At 56.4% G+C, this 21,051-nt stretch overlaps 2 protein-coding genes across 2 annotated transcripts; both read left to right on the top strand.

Annotated features, from left to right (window-relative positions):
* Nucleotides 1-60: 60 nt before the first annotated feature.
* Nucleotides 61-9,587, top strand: GUITHDRAFT_80256 (hypothetical protein; the record flags this gene model as incomplete). The annotated part of the gene is made up of 3 exons (XM_005821728.1): nt 61-467; nt 5,727-5,885; nt 9,263-9,587. Coding segments are annotated over 3 exons (891 nt in total), but the record flags the coding sequence as incomplete, so codon positions are not given.
* Nucleotides 9,129-20,307, top strand: GUITHDRAFT_118978 (hypothetical protein; the record flags this gene model as incomplete). Its single annotated transcript, XM_005821727.1, has 5 exons — nt 9,129-11,743; nt 11,812-16,982; nt 17,109-17,198; nt 17,237-17,321; nt 17,367-20,307. 5 exons carry the CDS (start codon nt 9,129-9,131, stop codon nt 20,305-20,307), a joined length of 10,902 nt encoding a protein of 3,633 aa, XP_005821784.1.
* Between the last annotated feature and the right edge of the window lie 744 nt (nt 20,308-21,051).

The following is a 21,051-nucleotide window of genomic DNA, read 5'->3' as shown; positions in this document are numbered from 1 at the left end:
CGCATATACATTCTAAATATATCGTCCAAAACATACACTTCAGTTGTGGGAAATGGATTAATGCTGTATGCTGATGCTGTATTGGGCAACAACTCATTAGTTGGCAACGTTGCTGGTATTGCCACTTCATACGATGGTGAGTATCTGTACTTTACAGAATGGAACCGCCTACGCCGTGCCACCATCTCCGCCTGTCCCGCCTGCGTGCCCGGGAAGTACTCGATCGGGACCAAGGATGGCTGCATGGACTGCCCTGCCGGGTACTACTCGAATGTGAGCGGGGCCACGGCTTGCAGCATTTGCGGCCCGGATACGTATCAGGACACGGTGGGGAGCACTTTTTGCAAGAGCTGCTTAGTCGGGCAGGATACAAGGGGGTATTGGGGATCGGTCAGTGCTGCGACGTGTCTTTACAAGTGTCCGAGTGGGTATTATGGACAGTTCCAGCTGCAGCAGAGATGTGGCGCGTTGGGAAACGAGCTGTGCCCAATCACCACATCGAGCGGGGACCCATTGCCGCTGATTGACACTGACAATACTACGAATTTCTACACTGGCAATCAGCAGGGCTACTTCATTATCGATCTTGAGAGTGTGGTAAACATACAATTTGTCAGGTTGTGGGCTTCTCAGTATCGGAATGTCCCAGAGCGGGGGTTGACCACGATCTGGATAGGATATGACAACGCCATTTACAGCAACAACGTTCAGTGTGCGGACGAGATCACATTCACGTACAACGGAGAGCAGAAGAATGTGTCCTGCGAGCTGTCAGGAAGATACATCTGGTTCAGACAACCAAGCTACACGATTAATTATGAACTGTCGGAGATCGAGGTTTACGGTTGCTATTCCTGTCCCCCTGGCACCACGTCTCTCCCTGGCCAAGCCCCTTCTAGATGCAACTGCACGTCGAAATGTTCCGAGGGGTACACCAACTCGACTGGGTCTTGTCAGCTCTGCCCTGTTGACAGTCCCTTGTCTCCTGCGGGCACCGCGGCGACCAGCGACACTGGGTGCGACGCAATACCAGAAAGCTTTGTGAACCTGGTCGAAGGAAAAGCACTCTACTATTTCCGGTATGATGGGAACGGACTGCAAACTGATCACGATTTCACCTTTGACTCGGATGTTGTCCTGGATGTGCTCATTGTTGGGGGTGGAGGCGGAGGTAGTGGAGGAGGCGGGGGTAGTGCGGGTGGGGGGGGTGGAGGTGTCATATATGCTCGGGATGTGACTGTCCCGGCTGGAGCATACACTGCTGTTGTCGGTGCTGGTGGTGGTCAATGGGCCAATGGGCAGCCATCGTCTATATTTTATGCAACTGCGTATGGAGGAACAGCAGGGAAAGGACAAACAGGGGCAGGTGGATCCAGTGGTATGGAGGGAAAGGATGGGGAAGCGGTGTTTGGCTTGATACCATCGCACTCACCACTGAATTCATCAAATGTGTCGGGGTATGCAAACAAAGGAGGTGCCGGCACCTACTGGGCCTCCCCGATCGTTGGTGCAGGCGGTGGTGGCGCAGGTGGGGTGGGTGGAGACGCTGCGCATGGTTGGCCTTACACTGGTGGTGGGGATGGTATACCGATCAACATCGATGGGTATGAGCGTTACTGGGCGGGTGGTGGTGGTGGCAGTGGGTACTACGCGGGTCCATCGGGTGGAGGTAAAGGTGGTGGTGGAAGTGGATGTAGATATGGGTATTGTTGGGGTGGCAACGCAATCCCCAGCACTGGAGGTGGCGGAGGTGGCGGGATTGGGGCAGGTGGTAGTGGAGGCTCTGGTATCATAATCATCAAGATCAAGCACAAATTCTGCCCTCCGGGGAGCTGGAGTCCTGTCGAGGCAGCCTCGCAGTGTTATTGCAAACAGAATGAGTGCCCGATGAACCAATACGTGGATACGACCACGGGGAATTGTCTCCCCTGTCCAAATGCGAGTATTAGTGCGGGGTTTAGGGCCCGGTCTATTAATGATTGTGTCTATCCGAGTGAGTGTGAAGCAAATACTTACTTTGATGGCACCAGTTGTGTCCCTTGCAGTGGGAACGATGTGACGATCAAGGGGGCAAATGGGAAAAGTTTCTGCCAGCCCAACACAAATGAGTGGATCGACTACTTTGGAGGTGAGACCGAGGGTATGTACAAGAAGTGCCCAGATGGCACCGTCAGCCCACCTATTGTGAGCACTTCCATCGATTTCTGCAAACCCCAAAGCCCCTGCCGTGAAGGTTTCTACGGGAATGGCACTCTGACTAACATGTGGGATGTCAGGACCTTGGCTGGGGATGGCTGGGCGGATCTTCGGGATGGTCCTGGGGAGTTTGCGAGGTTTGACACTCCCTATAATCTAATGTGTGGGGAGACTTTCATCCTGGTCGCTGATGGTGCCAACAATGCGATACGAAAGGTCGATCTGGAGACAGGCTACACAATCACATTGGCGGGACAAAAAACTGCGGGATACATCGATGCGGTTGGGATTGGGGCGCAATTTCGACTTCCGATTGATGTCACTCTCACACAGGACGAGACTGTTGCGTTTGTCGTTGATAATGGCAATAATTGTATCAGGAAGATTGATCTGAAGACTGCCGAGGTCAGTACGTTTGCGGGCCTCTGCACCGACACGGTGACAACGTCGAGCGTTGGGTCTACCACCACCAACACCAGGTTCAACCTCCCAAGGGGTGCCGCGCTGGGGGACAATGACCACTGGCTTGTTGTTGTCGACACGGATCACATGCGAAAGATCAACCTCCAGACGGGAGCTGTGAGTTCCATCGTGGCTGTCCCGGCGGGGTCTCCAACGATGATTCCCGCTGGGTTGGACCTAGTTGGGAGCCATGCCTATATTGCGTGTAAGTCCCACCACTCGATCAAGCATGTGGACTGGCAGATTCCAGATACGTGTCATGATCTTGTTGGGAATGGGGTCTCGGGTTTGAATGATGGTATTGGTACCAATGCACAGTTCTACGAACCCACTGGCGTTGCCATAAGCCTGGATGGGAAGTTTCTGCTGGTCGCCGACAGCAAAGATCATTCGGTGAGGTGGGTGGATCTGGACTCCCTGGAAGTGAAGACCATTGCTGGATCCGCCAATCCCGGATACCTAGACGACAACAATGCCAGCATCGCCCAGTTCAATCTCCCGTGGGGCGTTGCAATTACCAGAGATGGGCGATATGCAGTTGTGTCAGACCAGGGCAACAACAGAATCAGGAAGATGCGCATCGATGGCTGCTTCGAGTGTGCGACGGGTCTCACGTCGATGAATGGTTCTTATTCTGGTGACTTTTGCACATTGGATCATTGCCAGAGACCAATCCTGGGTGACATCGTGTCCAATATCAATGGCATCAGCAAGACAGCCTCAGGCATCGACCCGGCCTCCCTCGTTCTGTGGTTGGATTCTAGAAATGTGGATGGATTCGGCAACGATGGATTGTATCGTGCGAATGGTTATGTGACGGAGTGGAAGGATCTCGGGGTGTACAGCCGTGTCTTTACCCCCGCACGTGACCACACACCGTACCTGACAGACCAGGGGGTGTGGTTCTATCTTAATGCATCGCACTACCGGTCGGACCTCACTCCCCCACTACCCCAGCAGATCACCTTCTTTATCACCCTGAAGCCCACCAACTTGGTTGCCACGCTACTAACCTCTCTGGATAATGCCGACAGTGTCCAGCAGGGGGTACACCTCTCGGAAACGCAACTTGCCTACACCCGCGGTAGCTCCTCTTCCACGCAGACCGTCCCCCGTATTGACTTGACTGGGGACCGCATTATTTTGAGCGGGTATATGGATTCGACGAGTTACTCGAGAGTTTTTGTCAACGGGAAGCCAGGCAACCCCACCGCCATCCCACAGATGGTCTCCACGGCGAATGGGTACATTGAGGTCGGGGGCTTATTCGAAGGCTACCTCCAAGAGATTCTAGTCTTCAACAAAAAACTGAACAGCTCGCAAATGACTTCGACCCATATGTATCTCTCCAAGAAATGGAACATCAGTCCTCGTTCAATGGATTCTGACAGTGACAATATTATGGACCAGTACGACGTAGACAACAGCATCCGCCGCTGCTCGATATGCAATCCCGGTTCCAGTGACTCTCTGCACATATGCCGACTCTGCCAACCGGGCAAATACAGCCCAGACGGTGCGACCTGCCAATGGTGTCCCATCTTTGCCACCAGTTTCGTGGGTGCCATATCCCTCAACCAGTGTTCCTGTGAACCGGGCTACTACAGGGTAGGTCTCGATACTTGCCAGCCCTGCCCAGCGGGGTTCTACTGCCCGGCACAGTGCTAGACAAAAAGAAAGTGGTATATACGCCTGGTTGCATAGCCCTTGTGAGTGTAGGAGAGTGATGGGATGCTTTGGGCTGGTTTTCATTGGAATGTTCTTCCCTGTCGTCTGTCTTGGTTCTCTGTGCCCTGCAGGTACATACAGTGCTTCTGGGAAGCCAGTGAACCTGGAAGATGTGGTTGGGGTCACGGGTAGCCAGTCAGATTATTACAATCCCTTTCCGTGGACACATGCGATTGACAATGATCTGTCAACATCTATACAAACACAGAACACAGATCCAAGCTGGTGGAATATCGATCTTCAGGGTGTGTACTACGTTGCCAATGTGAGCATCTGGAGTGCAGGCAGTAATTTGGGCAGGGATTCCTACACACAGATATACATAGGGAACAACTCTATTTCTGCAGTCTTGAATACGCTATGTGGGGATACAGGGGATTTCACCGAAGGCGGGCAGAAGAAGACTGTAGTCTGCAATGTTTACGGGAGATATGTATGGGCTTACAAAGCTTCCACTGAATATATGAATTGGGGGGAGATTGAGATCAAAGGATGTCCTTCCTGTTCCGGAGACCTGATCAGCTCCGTGGGCTCTACATCGTGCTCCTGCATCCCTGGGTATTACATATTTGAAACGGATAAATGTTGTTCGAGTGATATATTGGAATGCTGTCCAATGAACCAATACTGGGAAGGTGTATGTAGGGAATGCCCTGCCCATATGACCAGCTACCCTGGGTCGAGGTCTATTCTCCATTGTGTCTGTGATGCAGGCTACTATCGTACTGGTTTGAAGACGTGTACTGCCTGCCCCGTGGGGTATGAGTGTCCGGGTAGCTGCCCGTAGATTTTACAAAATATATTGACAATAAATGCTCTTCTTTTTTGCATCCAGGGGTGCCATGCAGGACATTTAAGACATGTAGGTGATTCTAGGTGAGGAAAATGAGAAAAGGATATGCGGGATGGAGTATCTGGGCAATACTGCTTTGCATGTTGGCAACATTGATGAGAGTGACTTTAATTTCGGCGGAAATACCTATAATTGGCAGCTGCTATAATGACAGTAACTATTGTCTAGCTAATCAGTTTTGTGCTGTGGGGTCATGGGGGAGTGATTATATACTGTATAAATGTTTTCCGTGTCCAACAGAGTGGTGTGGGATGGGGCAGTTCCTGTCTGGCTGTGGTGGGAATTCCCCGGGAGTTTGCCTTGATTGCCCGAAGGACTGCGGGTTTGGAAATTACAGAAAGGGATGCAGGGGGTTATTCATGGGAGATTGCACAGCTTGTGTTGAAAACTGTCCAAATGGTGAGTTTCTCATTGGTTGTGAGGGATGGCGCCCTGGATTCTGTATGTCATGCATGGATCATTCGGAGTATGATCCGGACCTGAAGAGATGCCGTTGTTTACCGGGGTACTACGCATTCGACGGTGGCAACATGGTGAAGTGTTCTGCCTGCCCTCTAGGGAAGTACACGAATCTCACCGGGGCCACGGAGTGCAGCCTGTGTTTATCCGGGAAGTACCAGAACGAGACGGGGCAGACCTACTGCAAGTCCTGCATCGGTGAAATTTCTTGCAATCCAGGTGATTACATCGCGATGGCTTGTGGGGGTTCGTCTGCCGGGTTCTGTGCAAACTGTCCGATCTGTCCAATTGATTCCACATTGGTGGGATGCGAGGGTAGTTCAGAGGGGGTCTGCGAGCCGTGCACCATGTGCCCGGCGAATCAGTATATGAAGACACTGTGCAGCTCGGAACAGTTGGGGGTGTGCGAAGTGTGCAACTCTACGCAGTGCGCCCAGGGTGACGATCTCCGGCATTGTCAGGAGCTGGACCCGGGTAAGTGCCAGTATAAGGCACTGAAGTTCTTTGCAGAGGCAGACCCGAACAAGTGCATGCATTGGGATTTTTGTCCCGCGGGGAGCTTCAGGAGCAACTGCTTGAACAGCGCCTGTAGTCAGTGCCCCATAGGGACCTATACTTCAGCCCAGAATCGATATACATCGTGCTTCCCGTGTCCCAGGGGTATGTACCAGCCGAATGTAGGGAGCACCACGTGCATGGCTTGTGGGTCTGGGTTGTACCAACCAACGCAGGAGTCTTCTTTGTGTTTGAGCTGCTCAGGTTCGGTATCCAGTTCTGTTCCGTCAAAGATCTGCTGCCCTGGATACGAATGGACGTGGACAGCCGGTTCGATTCCAGTGACGGGTGTCTGCACGCAGTGTCCAATCGGGAAGTACTCTAATGCAGTCAACGAGATCTGCCTGAATTGCCCCGCGAATAGCTACTCCGCGGTCGGATCGTCTGTGTGCACCTCCTGTACTGCAGATCAGGTTGTCGTTGGTTTGTCTTGTGTTACCACCTGTGTCAGTGGGTTTGTCTATAATCGATATCTGGTTTCTGGGACATGCACTACAGGGTCTTTCTGTACTTCGTCTAACTATGTCGATCTGACCGCTTACGGTACTTCATCGCTTTCCTGTGTTAAAATGAATACAGCTCAGTTGACTTTCTTCAATGCTGGTCTCTACAAGTTTTCGAGTAACAACGTGTTCCGATGGGTGGAGGAGGGCTCGTGCATGAAGGCATTCACATCGTTCTGTATTAACCAGGCGTTGCAAAATGAGATTCTTGTACAGAACCTTAATGGTGTGATGCTCTATGCGTGCCAGTGCAGGCCGGGGTATTATGTGGCGTACGAACCGAGCAGCGCAGTCGTCCCTTCAATTTGCCTGAAGTTTGAAGTGCCGTCCAGTGTGTACTACTGCAAGCTGTGTCCCACTGGGTCCTTTTCCCTGGATGGCGACTTCGCGTGCAGGACGTGCCCGCAAGGGCAAAGGTTCAATGCTTCGTCGCAATCCTGTGTTGTTTGTCCTTCGGGAATGTTCAGTCGGTACAATGCAGATCATGACTATTATTGGTGTGAGGACTGTCCGTCGGGTACCTTTACCAGCAGCGTCACCCAAACCTTCTGCTCGGACTGCCCAGCCGGGAGCCACATTACCTCGCCCGGGGTCTGTGAGCAATGTTCCGCAGGGACTTACCAGAATGTTTCAAGACAGTCCTTTTGCTACCCCTGTCCATTTGGAGTAACATCCTTGGTTGGTTCTGTATGCTGCAATGGATACTATCTCAGGGATAACCTCTGTGTGACGTGCCCCTTATGCGCCCCTAATTACTACAATGAAGGATGCTCCGGGGTAAATTCAGGGGTTTGTGTGGCGTGTCCTTCGAATAAGTGTCCCTCAGGCCAGTACCTCAGCGGATGTCAGAGTTCTAACGTCGGAGAGTGTCTCCCTTGCGAACCCTGCCCTGTCGGGACATACCGCGCCGGCTGCACCTACACTAGCCCCGGGACGTGCGAGAGCTGTGACCACTGCTCTCCCGGTCAGTACGCGAACGGGTGTGGTGGGATTTCGGCCGGGGTTTGCAACGCCTGTAAGTCGTGCCCTTCTGGTGAGTACGCGGCGGGATGCCGGGGGAATCAGGACGGGGAATGTGCTCCCTGTAGTTACTGTGGTCTGTACAAAACAAGGGTTGGATGTGGGGGGGCGTCACCTGGGACGTGCGAGCCGTGTGCAGGATGCCCGATTGGTCAGTTCAAGAGGGACTGCCTGAGCGCTTGTGAGGCGTGTGTGGAATGCGGAGTTCATCAGTACAGGGAAAACTGTGGGGGGTTCGGGCCGGGAACCTGCCGAAACTGCACGGTATGCCCATTCGGCAACTACAACTTGGGATGTAGTGCCCATTCGGACGGGGTATGTACGGCATGCCAGTGGTGTATCCCACAGGATGTCCTTGTGGGATGCAATGATGGGCTTTCCGCGGGCCGGTGCATACCACGGTCTAGTATCCCGTCGTACTGCACCGGTGGGATACGGGTGGTGGGTGATTCGGTGGTCTGCGAGAGCGCAGGTTCGGGAGTCTGCCTTTCGCCATGCCCTGCCGACACCTTCTCGACCGGTAACGTCTCCGGCTGCACCCCATGCCCCTATGCCACCTTCTCCCCTCCCAACTCGACCACCTGCAAGGCCTGTATCCCCGGTAAGCGCAAGCAGACCAGCAACGCCGGTGGCTGCCCCGACTGCGGACCCGGGACCTACACAGACACCTTTGAGGCAGATTTCTGCATAGAATGCCCCCATGGAACTTACAATGATGTGCCGGGAATGACCTTCTGCTACGACTGCGCCTTGCTCCGCTTCTCGAGGATGAACACCAGCCTTCCGCAGGGGTGTGCGTGCGAGCCGGGTTTCTATGAAGTGGAGGGGGAGTGCGTGCCGTGTGTGGATGGGTTTTATTGTGAGATTTTGAAAGAATAATATGGCGTCATAGTTATTGGTGGGTGCATTTAAGAGAATAAATCTGGGAAGAGTAGAGAGGTATAATGTCGCATTTTCTGACATACATTTTTATAATTATGTGCATTATCCGAGTAAGTCTTGGCACTCTGTGCCCTGCAGGTTCGTACAGTGAATCTGGAGTTGCACAAGGGACGGCAACAAACCTGGAAGATATCTCTGGGGTCACGGGCACTCAGTCAGGTTTTGGGAGACCTGAGGACAATCTGTGGAATTATGCGATTGATGATGATGCTTGGACAGGCATATTGACAATTAGCAACAATCCAACCTGGTGGAATATTGATCTAAAGGGTGAATATTTGATTAAGGAGGTGAGCATTTGGAGTAGTCCACGCTATTATTATCAGTGGACATGGTATAACGATGACAACATGGAGATATACGTAGGTAATAATGAGAATTCTGCAGTTTCGAATACATTTTGTGGGGCTATGGGAGAATTCACCTCGAATCGACAAAAACAAACTGTGGCTTGTAGCGGCTTCGGGAGATACGTATGGGCTTACAAAGCTGAATATGTTCGTTTACGTTTTATAGAAATTGAGATTAAGGGCTACCTCGATAGTGGTTGTCAGCTATGTCCTGAAGGCCAGTTCTCGTCCGAGCCAGGCTCGACTGTATGCATCGATTGCCTCACCGGTTCGTACACGGACAACTTGGGGACATCGGTATGTACGAACTGCGCGGCTGGGAAGTACCAACAGGACAGCGGAAGCACAGTCTGCCATAACTGCGCGGCGGGCACGGTCTCGTTCGTCTTGGGTGCGAGCGCGTGCAGCAACTGCGCCGTGGGACAGAAGCAGGCGAGCGCGGGACAGGCCGTCTGTGATCTGTGTGAGGCGGGGACTTACCAGGGGAGTACAGCCTCAACGAACTGCCTGCTGTGCCCGCTGGGGAAGTACAATTGGGATACAGGTCAGTCTACTTGCCTGGACTGCTGGGAGGGTACGTGGAGCTTCATCATGGGGAGTACCACCTGTGAGTACTGCTACGCTAATATGGTGTCTTTGTCTACGGGAGAGCAGGGCTGCCCTCTTGGCTACTACCAGCTGAGCTGCGGCCCGGATACCTACTCGCAGGACATGTGTCTGAGCTGCACCTCAACCAACTTCCTGACTGACCGGTCGGCCTGCACGCTGGCCTGCAAGCCGGGCTTCTACATCGCGGCGGGCGCGGGCTACTGCCCCTCGTGCCCCGATGGCGAATGGTACGGGTGCCTTACGTGCCCCGCGGGGAAGTATAGCCCTTCCCTCACCTCCATTACCCCGTCGGTGTCTACCGTCATCCCAGAGGGCTGCATCGACTGCCCCGCCGGCACCTACCAGCTCATGACGGGGGCATCCTTCTGCTTCAATTGCCCTCTCGGCTTCACATCCTCCAATGGGGTGACGCCGTGCTCTGCCTGCAGGATTGGTACATACCAACCCACGAACGACGGTGGGCTGTGCCTGCCCTGCCCGTCGGGGAGATCGTCCGGGATCGCAGCGCACTGTTGCGATGGCTACGTGTGGGTCAGCAACGGGGTGTGCAAGCCGTGCCCTGCAGGGACATACCAGGACGGCAACCAGTGCATTGCCTGCGGCCCGAACCGCTGGAACCGCGCGGCCTTTGCTGTCTCGGACCCCGACCGCTGTGCCTGCGCGCCTGGGTACTACCTCTCTGGGTCGAGCTGCGTTGCGTGCGGCCCGAACACTTTCAAGCAGGACGCCAGCACGCGGGGGCCGATAGTGACCGCGATGGGTTCTTGCACGGCGACCGCGGTGGCGGTGGGGTCAAAGATTGTGATCCAGGGAGGGACGGACTCGAGTTTTTCGACATGTGCAGTTGAGATTGAGACGCATTCGAACATTCTGCTGTATGCCTCGAGCTTTACAGCCGCTTTTTTGGAAACCCTCGAGGTGCTTGGTTCGGAGTGCAACGACTGCTTGACATGCGAAAGCTTCTACACCCTCTACTCCCATACAGGCTCCGGGTCTTGGTCGTACAGCATCACCATGAACCTCATCGATGCTCAATGCTTCCGTATCATCGGACGGAATCCTTCTGGACAGATATCCCCCTGGACCATCGATATGCTTATGGGAAGCGTGTGTAACCCGTGCCTTGACAACACCGTCTCTCCAGCCGCCACCACGGATCCCGCGCTCTGCTCTTGCAATGCGGGCTACACCACAGGGAGCACATCCTTCCGGGACGTGATGCAAGGAACTTCCAACACGCTACGTAACATCCTGCAGGTAAGGATGGGTTCTGGGATGTGCGGGACGCTGAACCTGGTCGGTGGATTCCTTTCCTTCGGCTTCACGGACGCGCTAGTGTACTCCATCGGGCTCCCCGTGCACGACAGCCTCATGCTTAGGGTTGGGGTGGTATTCATTGACCTGTGGTCGGGGCAAAAACTCCATATTCTCACCAACAACAACCTACGGGTCACCTACGTCATGTACACCGGGATGGATGCGAACCTCTGCGGTGATCCAGCTATTGGAGACCGCGAGGTATTCTTCTCCATCAGCATCGACGATTCCCATTCAGTGTTGAATCTTACTTTGGTGCTGGACCAGACCTCCGGCAGTGGGAGAACTGACCGACTATGGTGGGGAGTGTCGGAAATTTCGATTCACGTTAGCCACCTAACTTGCACGGCCTGCAGCCCCGGAACGTTCAAGACGCTGATCGGGTCTGGGGTTTGCAGCCTCTGTCCAAATGGAATGACAAGCCCCTTAGCCTCAACCTTATCTTCGGATTGTATCTGTATGGCTGGGCACAGCTTTATCGCCTCGATGTGCCAACCCTGCCTGCAGCACTTCTACGATATTGGCGGGGCCTGTGTGCCTTGCCCGCAGGGCACAGAGAACGCGCTGATCGGGCAGACATCCTGTGTCCCTTGCGGTAATGGCTTCTTCAAGCAGTTGGCCGTGCCTATGGCTTGTATACCCTGCCCACAGGGCTACACCACCAACGGGACGGGGGCTGCTGAGTGCTTCTCAATCATCCAGTCTACACTGAATAGCCTGTTGCTTCCACCGTCTTGTCCCGCGATGCAGTATGGCACTGGGAGGGTCTCGGCGGGTACCATTCCGGTCACCATATCATTCACTCTTGGTTACACAGGCGCGCCTCTCGTGGCGGTAGCGGACAGCACAATCTATGTACTCAGCCGTTACTCTTCTGGGACGCTCTCGGTGATACCCATCAGTACGGGGTGGCCAACTCTCCCGTGTCGACGACGTTCAACACGGGTTCAGCCATGCTGGTGTGGAATTCCATCTTCTTTGTGTTCGAAACCTCCGGGACGGAACTCACAAGGACAAATCTGACGACAGGAACCAAGTCCTCGGTGGCCGGCAGCTCTACCCTCGGCACTCAGGATGGGACTGGGGCCGCGGCCAGGTTCCAGGGTGTGTTCTACATGGATATTGCCCCGGATGGGACGAGGATCGTGGCGCTGCAGACCGGGCTGGCGGGCATCCGGTCGGTGGTTCCGTCAACACGGGTTGTTTCTACCTACACCCTTAGCTTCATCCCCACCGCCATAACCGTACTCTCTGACGGGGCGCACGTGTGGGTACTGTCCTCCACGGAGCTGTTCCTGGTCGCTCTGTACGAAACCGCTTCGGAGTACAAGATGCCGCTGAGGTACGAGGCAGTGGACTTCTTGCTGTCTACTCCGATTGGGGTTATCGCGCTGGGGACACAGGCCGGGGTGGTGGTGGTGCAGAATGACGGGACTGTCTTTGAGCTGAATGCCATGTCGGAGTCCGTGAAGGAGGTTGCGACGCTATCCCCTCCGGGCTCCTTCGCAGTGGATACCACCCGGAACCACCTCGTCCTGTACTCCGCGATCCCATCCGGCTCCGGCGGCACGGTGCGGTTCTCGGCGCTGCAGCTCGGCTTCTGCAGACCATGCCCCGATGGCTACGTGTCCCAACCCGGCTCGGAATCTTCCATGGACTGCTACACTCCGTCATGTGTAGTGGAGGATGCATATCCCATTAGAATGGAGATCGACAGCCAACCGGTGCTAGATTCGAGTGGTATACAGATGGGTGTGTTTTTCTTCTATCCCTACTGCCGCTGTAAACCCGGCTTTGTCGGCAACGCGCAGGATGGCTGTGTCTCTTGCCCTACTAACACCTACAGTACGGGAAAATCGGACCTTCCAATGGATATGACTTTCTGTACACCATGCCCTCTGGGAAGCTACTCCCCGGAGATGAGCATAAGCGTTGCCGCTTGTATCTTTCCGTCGTGCAAGGTCACTGGGTCGGTATCCACCAGCATCGTGCTTTTTGATGACGCCACAGGAAAGGCCTACCTATCCTGCGTGTGTCCGGCGGGGTTCATAGGGAGTCCAGACAAGGGGGTGGCCTGCCAGCCCTGCTCACCTGGGACCTACGCAGATAGTATCCTGAATCAGTGCCGTCCCTGCGCGGATAACAGCACCTCCTTCGCCGCGGCGGCGACTTGCTATTGCCTGGTTAATTACATTCCTTTCCCTGTCCCTCCCTCGGATGAGTCACTCCCAGTGGTGTACACGGGTCTGATCACCGGGGATGGATCAGACCGGTGTGTGCTGAGGTCGGACCTTGTGTTAGGCTCTTACTACATCTGCAACCAGCTCTGTTTTCTGCTGCCCTCTGCAGAGTGCACGGGTCCGGCAGAGTACCTGGCGAGCTACGGTACGCTGACCTGCAGCTGCATTGATGGTTACCGCAGGGTGGACGGAGAATGCGTCCCTGAGATGGCAGAGTGTCCAGAGGGGTACTCTACCATAGCAATCAATGAGACTCACATTATATGCAAGTGCCCGGATAACACCTCGACGTACTACCGGGAGCAGCCCTGCACGGCGTCCTTCACGATCCAGCAGCCCTGCCCTCGGGCGCTGGTGTCGGGGCCGGGGTTCTTCAACCTCGACCAGTGCAAGTGCCGGGATGGGTACGTCGAAGTTGAGGGAGATTGCGTCCCGTGCCCTGAAGACACCTACCAGATCGGGAACCAGTGCGTGCAGTGCAGCTCGGACCAGATCGCCCCGAACGCCTCCACCTTCTGCCGCTGCAAGCTGGGATTCGAGAGCCTGGGAGAAGGCTGCACTGCCTGTCCGATAGGCTTTTTCCGCCAGCTCACGACGGAGCTTCTCTGTAGTCGCTGCCCGGAGTTGACCACCACGCTGCAGACCCAATCCGTCTCCATCGACCAGTGTGTGTGCAATCCGGGCTATTCCCTCGCACCGACCTCCACTTCTTCCGTTCCGCGCTGCACGGCCTGCCCGGCCGGGACCTACCAGAACGGCACCAATGGGCCGTGTATCACGTGTCCCTATAACTCTTTCAGTTTTCCTGCCTCCTCCAGCGTCTTCGCCTGCGCCTGCTTCAAGGGTTTCTTGAACTCAATGAGCGAATGCACGGAATGCGCGGCGAGCTATTACTTTGACGGAGCAGCCTGCTCGGAGTGCCCGACTGGGAGCACGAGCGTGGCGCAGAGCAAGGGGGTCGAATCGTGCCTGTGCGACCGGGGCTACAGCGGGACGTTCGGGTCAAACTGCGTGCAGTGCTCTCCAGGGGCTTACAAGGACTTCGTGGGATCGGATGACTGCACGGCCTGCCCACCCCTCTCCCGCTCCCTCGTCCATGGCGCCAAGGACGTCTCCCAGTGCTTCTGTGTTGAAGGCCACGAAGGCACGGGCGGAGATGTCTGCTCCCCCTGCAGGTTGGGGTTCTACAAGCCTGTCGTCGCAGCAGAGAGGTGCTTACCATGCCCTTCCAATTCGAATACTTCCACAACGGGCGCCACGTCTATCTCTGCCTGTGCCTGTTACCCTGGCTTCCTCCCCCGGTTGGGAGCGGCCAGCCTCATCTGCGATCCGTGTGAGGTGGGCAAGTATGGTGAATCCTGCCAGTCCTGCCCTGCCAACTCGGACACGCTCGACCGGGGGACGCGGGACATCACTGGCTGCCTGTGCAACCCAGGGTACGAGCCCGACGAGGAGCTGACCACTTGCGTACCGTGCCCTCCGAACACCTACAAAGGCTACATCGGGAACGACACCTGCGCCGTCTGCCCACAGGCCTCTGTGACGGCATCTCCTGGGGCCAACTCCGTCTCCGACTGTCTCTGCAACGTCTCTACCAACTCCACCACGGGATCCACGCCCTGTTTCCCCTGCCCGGCTGACACCTACTCCGACTCGATCGGGTCGGTGGTCTGCACGCCCTGCCCGGATCTTACCACTGGGCCTAACGGCAGCGCCTCCATCACCAACTGCGTCGCCAGGCCCGGGTACTTCATGTCATCGACGACTCCGCCGGGCAGGCGCCTGCTGAGCAGTAACGGGTTGTACTTCATCGTGGAGTGCCCGGAAGGCACCTACAGCGACGTCGCTGGGCTCTTAGCCTGTAAGAGCTGTCCGATTCTCATGTCATCCCCCGCCGCCGCCGACTCCGTCGCTCTGTGCTACTGCCCGGTGGGCTACTACGGCGCCAACGGTGGGATCTGCGTGCCCTGCGATGTGGGCTTCTTTATGGACAGGGCAGGGTCGACTTCTTGTCTCAGGTGTCCCTTCAATTACATCACTGAATCGATAGGGTCTACAAGCATAGAAGACTGCACTTGTCCAGAAGGTTACTACCAGGACATGTCAGCTCCCGGGGTGATCGTGTTTGGAAGACCGTTGGAGAGGATTTGCCGTGCGTGTGATTTCGGTACTTACAAGGAAGAACCAGGTCCGCAGGAGTGTAGTGATTGTGATTCTTATAAGACTACCAGAAGGCAAGGAAGTGTCTCCCGCTTCAACTGCTCCTGCGCCTCAGGCTTCTACGACACGGGCAACCGGTCCTGCGTGGCCTGCCCGGTCTCTACCGTCTCGTCTCTCAACCTCTTTGGGTCTTGTTCCTTCTGCCCGGCCAACATGATCAAGCTGCAGAACCAAACCGATGGGGTGGAGTACTGCGCTTGTGACCGGGGCTACGAGATGACGGGAGGGATCTGTAGCGCCTGCGTTGCTGGGAAGTACAAGGACATGTACGGGGATGACCCTTGCCTTCCCTGCCCCACCGGCGCCACGAGCTTCGTCGCCTCCATCTCCCGGTCGCAGTGCACGTGTGTGGGGTTGGGTGTGGAGATCGACGGTATGTGCGTCGTTTGCCCTGCCCAGCCCGTCCAGTGCCCCGTGAACCGCACTTCGCTACCGGGGGCAGCCACCATCCATCAGTGTGTCTGTAAGCCCGGTATGCGCGAGACGAGCGATGGGACCTGTGTCACATGCGATGGTCAAATAAATAGTTGCCCTCTTGGGATGACGTCATCACCACAATCGACCAGCATCAACGATTGTGTCTGCAAGCAGAATTACTTCAAAAATGGCAGGGATCCAGGCACGGGAAACTGGATCTGCTCACCCTGCCCAGGTAACAGCTACTCTGCCCTCAACAGCACTTCATGCGTATGCATGCAGGGTACCTTTGACGGGAATTTCAGCACCTGTGTGATGTGCGGCCCTGGGTTTGTCTATTCTTTGAACACTTCGACTTGCCAGGATGTCAACGAGTGCTTGGACGCTTCTCTCTGCCCGGCCAACTCCACCTGCATCAACACCTATGGGAGATACAAGTGCACCTGCCCCGTTGGCTACTACGACATGTCGGTTGGCTGCGCGCCCTGCCCTCCCGGCATGTCCTCCCCCCTGGGATCCACCAACCTCACGGATTGCTACTGCCCCCTTGGCTTTTCCCCGAATGCTGACTATGAGAGCTGTGAGCCCTGCGCGGCCGGGACGTACTACAGCGAGAGGTACAAGGACTGCATACCCTGTTCTACCCACTCCGCCTCCTCGGAAGATGCAAGAAAGTGCGTGTGCGATGACGGTTATGTGGGATTCTTTGAAGTTTCTGTCTCATTTGGAGCTGTACAGATCGATACGGAAGACTGTAGTCTGACGGTGATCAGTGCAACCACGGTGGTGTACCCAGGGATCATCCAGGGTGGCGCCTGCTATCTCCGATTCTTGCAGTTGACGGTGTCCTCGGGTGTCTTACTGAATGTCATTGGAAGTGGCATACCCCTGGCAATCCATTCAGATTACCCGCTCCTGATTGGTACCCCGATTGACCTAAGCGGGCTGGGCTACAGTGGAGGCCAAGCGGGGGCAGCTGGGAACGGCCCCGGTGGCGGGACGGCGGCGAGCCCCTGCTGGTACGGAGGCTCTGGCGGCAGCCACGGTGGCTACGGCGGGGATGGGTCGTTCTCGGCACCCAACCCGGTCGGGAACGTCGATGTCCTGTCTGGTTGGCCTTCTCTGAGCCTTGGAAGTGGGGGTGGTGGAGGCGGGACTTGTAACCTTGTCCCAGGACAGACCAACAATGGGGGAGCAGGGGGAGGGGCGCTGCTGCTCTCCTCTTACGCTTCCGTAGAGGTAACAGGAGATATCACCACCAACGGAGTCAACAGCGGGTCATACCAGAGTGAAAACGCCCTGAGAGTGGGAGGGGCGGCAGCGGTGGGTCCGTCGTCATCACCGCACCGGAGGTGATCCTCTCAGGGACCATCTCCGCCAACGGGGGAAGCGCCGACGTATCGAATAGGCAGGGTGGTGGGGGTTCGGGAGGAAGGATAGCGATCCTTGGGTCCATGAAAACAATCACAGGGCTGCTCCATGTAATACCCGGAAGGGGGTACGTGTCATTTCCAGCAAGATACGGCACGGTGTACTACGACGAGTATCTCGACCCGACGTTCCTCCCCGCCATGGCCTGCAAGGTCTGCGCTGCGGGCTCGTACCTCGACGCGGGCGTGTGCAGGGCATGCCCTGATGGGTCCACTTCACTCCTCGGTAGCAATTCGCTTTCCAGTTGCATCTGCGAAAAGGGCTACACCCTCCAGGGTGCTTCCTGCAGCCAGTGCATCACAGGAACCTTTAAGAACACCTCTGGGAATGTGCCCTGTGATGCCTGTGCGGCGGGGGCGAGCACGGCCTTCCAGGGCTCCGTATATCGCTGGGACTGTGCCTGCCCCCCTGGGAGCTACGGGGATGGTGTCTCCCTCTGCACCCCCTGTCCTGCAGGCGAGTACAACCCTTACTCCAACCAGACGGCCTGTCTCACGTGCCCCGTCCCCACCACGACGCTGTCGGAGGGCACGACGGGTATCGCGGGGTGCGTCTGCCCCAAGGGCTACTCCAGGCTCGCCAACGGGCTCTGCTCCCCCTGCTCTCCGGGCACGTACAAGGACACTGCCGGGAACGAGGCCTGTGCGTTGTGCCCGGTGGGGAGGGACTCGGACGTGTTTGGAGGGGATTCGGTAGATTCGTGCTACTGCCTGCCGGGTTACACGAGTGCAAACTGCGATCCTTGCGGAGTTGGGTTCTACAAAACAACCACAGGTCCGGGTCTCTGTACGGCCTGCCCCGCCGGCTACTTCCAACCCGCGGAAGTGGCAGTCTCTCCGACGCGCTGCCTTCCGTGCTCCCTGGGGTTCTATTCGGACATTGTAGGCTCTGGTTCTCCGTGTACGGCCTGCAGGACGAATACCTTCTCCGATCAGCTGGCTTCCACTTCATGCACCCCTTGCCACGGCAACAGCTCATCCTCGCTGGCGACTATCAGTCGGAGCCGCTGCCTCTGCAACCCGGGATACTTCCCCGACGTGCCGGGGTCGTGTGCGCCCTGCCCCCCTGGGACCTTCAAGAGTGGGCTGGGTAACTTTGCCTGCGAGCCCTGCTCCGCTGGGAGCTACTCCGAAGCCGCAGCCTCCCTCGCTTGCACGGCCTGCCCTCCCCAGTCCTGGGTCGAGTCGGGGGCGACCAGCCGGTCCCTCTGTCACTGCCTCCCTGGTTATACCCCTACAAATGGATCATGCCAAGCATGTGCAGCAGGAAGTTACAAGCGGTTGATCTCCAATGACGCGTGTGTCTTCTGCCCAGAGGACAAGTACCTCCCCATCACTGGAGCGACAAATGCAAGCCAGTGCTTCCCCTGCCCTCCCAATTCAGTCTCCCCGAAAGGTAGTTCCGTCATCTCCGACTGCATCTGCAATGGTGGCTTCCAGAGGGTACAGGATAGTTGCCTAGAATGCGGAGCAGGGCAGTATTCCCCGGTCCCAGGTCAGTGTGTGAAGTGCCCACCCGATACCTTCACTTCGATATCCATAGCAAGCTCCGTCGTGTCCTGTGAACCCTGTCCTCTCAACACTTTCTCCCCAGAAGGCTCTTCCAGTGTTTCCTTCTGCACCTGCCTCCCTGGTTTCACCGCTTCAACCGACGGGATCGCCTGCTCTCCATGCCCGGCGGGGACTTACAAGTCACTCCCAGGGCCTCTGCAGTGCATCCCCTGTGTTCAAGGAACGTACTCCTCCGCTCTCAACTCCAGCAGCCAGCAGCTCTGCCGGTCGTGCCGTGCCCAGTCTACCACTCTGACATCCGGATCTCCAGACCCTGACTCCTGCCTCTGCCTGCCTGGCTTCGAGCCCGACGGCTTCGGGGCGTGCCAGCCCTGCCAGGTTGGCTTCTACAAGCCCTCCATCGCCAGTGCGGCCTGCTCGGCCTGCCTGGCAAACACCTTCAACGCCGACCGCGGGAGCACATCACTCGAATCCTGCAAGCCATGTGCCAATTTCTCGGTAAGCGACCCGGGCAGCACTTCCTGCACCTGTATTGCAGGATTCTACCGGAGCTACAGCACCGAGGTAAGCTTCTGCGTGCCCTGCCCGAACGGGACCTTCTACAACGCCTCCGGCATGTGCGAGGACTGCCCGCTCGGGAGCTACACAGACGTTCCAAACCAGACAGAGGCCTGCACACCCTGCCCTGTCAATTCATACACTCTCCAGACCCGCTCGAACAGCTCCCTCCTGTGCTACTGCGAGCCTGGTTATGCGAGAGTCTCCAAGACGGAATGCAGGGCCTGCGCACCAGGGAGCTTCCGCCCCGATAGCTCCGCGCCTGGCAAGCCCTGCAACATTTGTCCCATCAATACTTACTTACCAGAGACAGCCTCACTGGGGCCCTGCATCCGCTGCATGAATCACACGACCACGCTAGGCCTTACGGGAAGGTCCAGTGCCAGGGACTGCGTCTGCAACCCAGGGTACTACGGCAGCGGCGACGCGTCTTGCGATGACTGCCCCGCCGGCTCCTACTGCCCCGGTGGCATCCACGCGTTCCCTTGTCAGTTCGGGTCCTCCTCTCCCACGCTATCCACCAACGCCTCCGCCTGCGTCTGCATCCCGGGATACTACAACCGCAACGGGGTCTGTCTGATATGCCCACCCAACCACTTCTGTGCGGGCGGTGACAGCATCTTACCCTGCGCAAACAACTCCTTCTCATCGGAAGGGTCGGTCTCTTCCGACAACTGCACCTGCCGCCTCGGGTACCTTCAGAGCTTCGTCGTGTGCCCATCTGGGTACTACCGGGTAGGCACGGACGAATGCACCCCTTGTCCTGTGGGTACCGAGAGCGTCACCGGGTGCGGCTGCCTGGAGGGGTACGTGCCAGTGCCCGGGGGGTGTGTGGTTTGCCAGAACGCCATCCGGGTTGTTGCCTGCCCCGCCCCGTTCCCCTTCTCCCCCGCAGGCTCCACCTCCGTCTCCCAGTGCACCGCAAGCTCCTTTTGATTGGAATTAAATAAAATAGCCCCGAGCTACCCGCCTGCATATAAGCCTGAAACCCACTCGCCGCGGCTGTGAAAGGGGATGAAGAGCAGGGTGTGTGCGCTCTATGTTTTTTTTTTCTGTTGTGTATGCATAGTCCATGGATCCGATTTTTTTCGAATTTTTGAAAAGGACTGGGTGGACTTGATCAAGGCTAATTCCATTGCTATCTGTGCATACAATGCATACATCTATGAATGGGGATATACAAGTGTTCCGGATGGAGAGAGTTGTTTTATAATCTGGTGCTCTCCCAAGTACAAGAGCGTCATCCGGGTGGGGTGTGCATGCAACCGTGGATACACCTACGAACCAAACTACCAGAGTTTGAGTTTTTGCCGATTATGCAGCGGATGCGGCGGGGGCCAGCTTGCGGTCCTAGACAGTTGCACGGGTACAAGAGACACCCAGTGCTTCACCCCGAGCTGCGGTGCCTTTCAATGGTTCAATAGTATGGTGCACGTAATCAACAAGTACTTTACGCGGCAGTATGTAGGCTGTTTGAGTTGCAATGACTGCCCTTCTGGATTTTACAAGAGTGGCTGTGGTGGCCTTTCAAGTGGAACATGCCTTCCGTGCTCCTGCTCCTCGGGTTTCTACTACGAGCAGTGCACCGACTCGATCCAGTCCCCCTGCAAGAGCTGCGCCTCGGTGAATTGTCCCGCGGACCACGTGTTGGTGGGCTGTGGGGGTGGCACCGCGGGGACA

This window comes from Guillardia theta (genome assembly GCF_000315625.1).
Source record: "Guillardia theta CCMP2712 unplaced genomic scaffold GUITHscaffold_138, whole genome shotgun sequence".
Classification (NCBI taxonomy): Eukaryota; class Cryptophyceae; order Pyrenomonadales; family Geminigeraceae; genus Guillardia; species Guillardia theta.
Note: the sequence above shows the minus strand (reverse complement) of the source record. Positions and strands in the feature narration are given on the sequence as shown.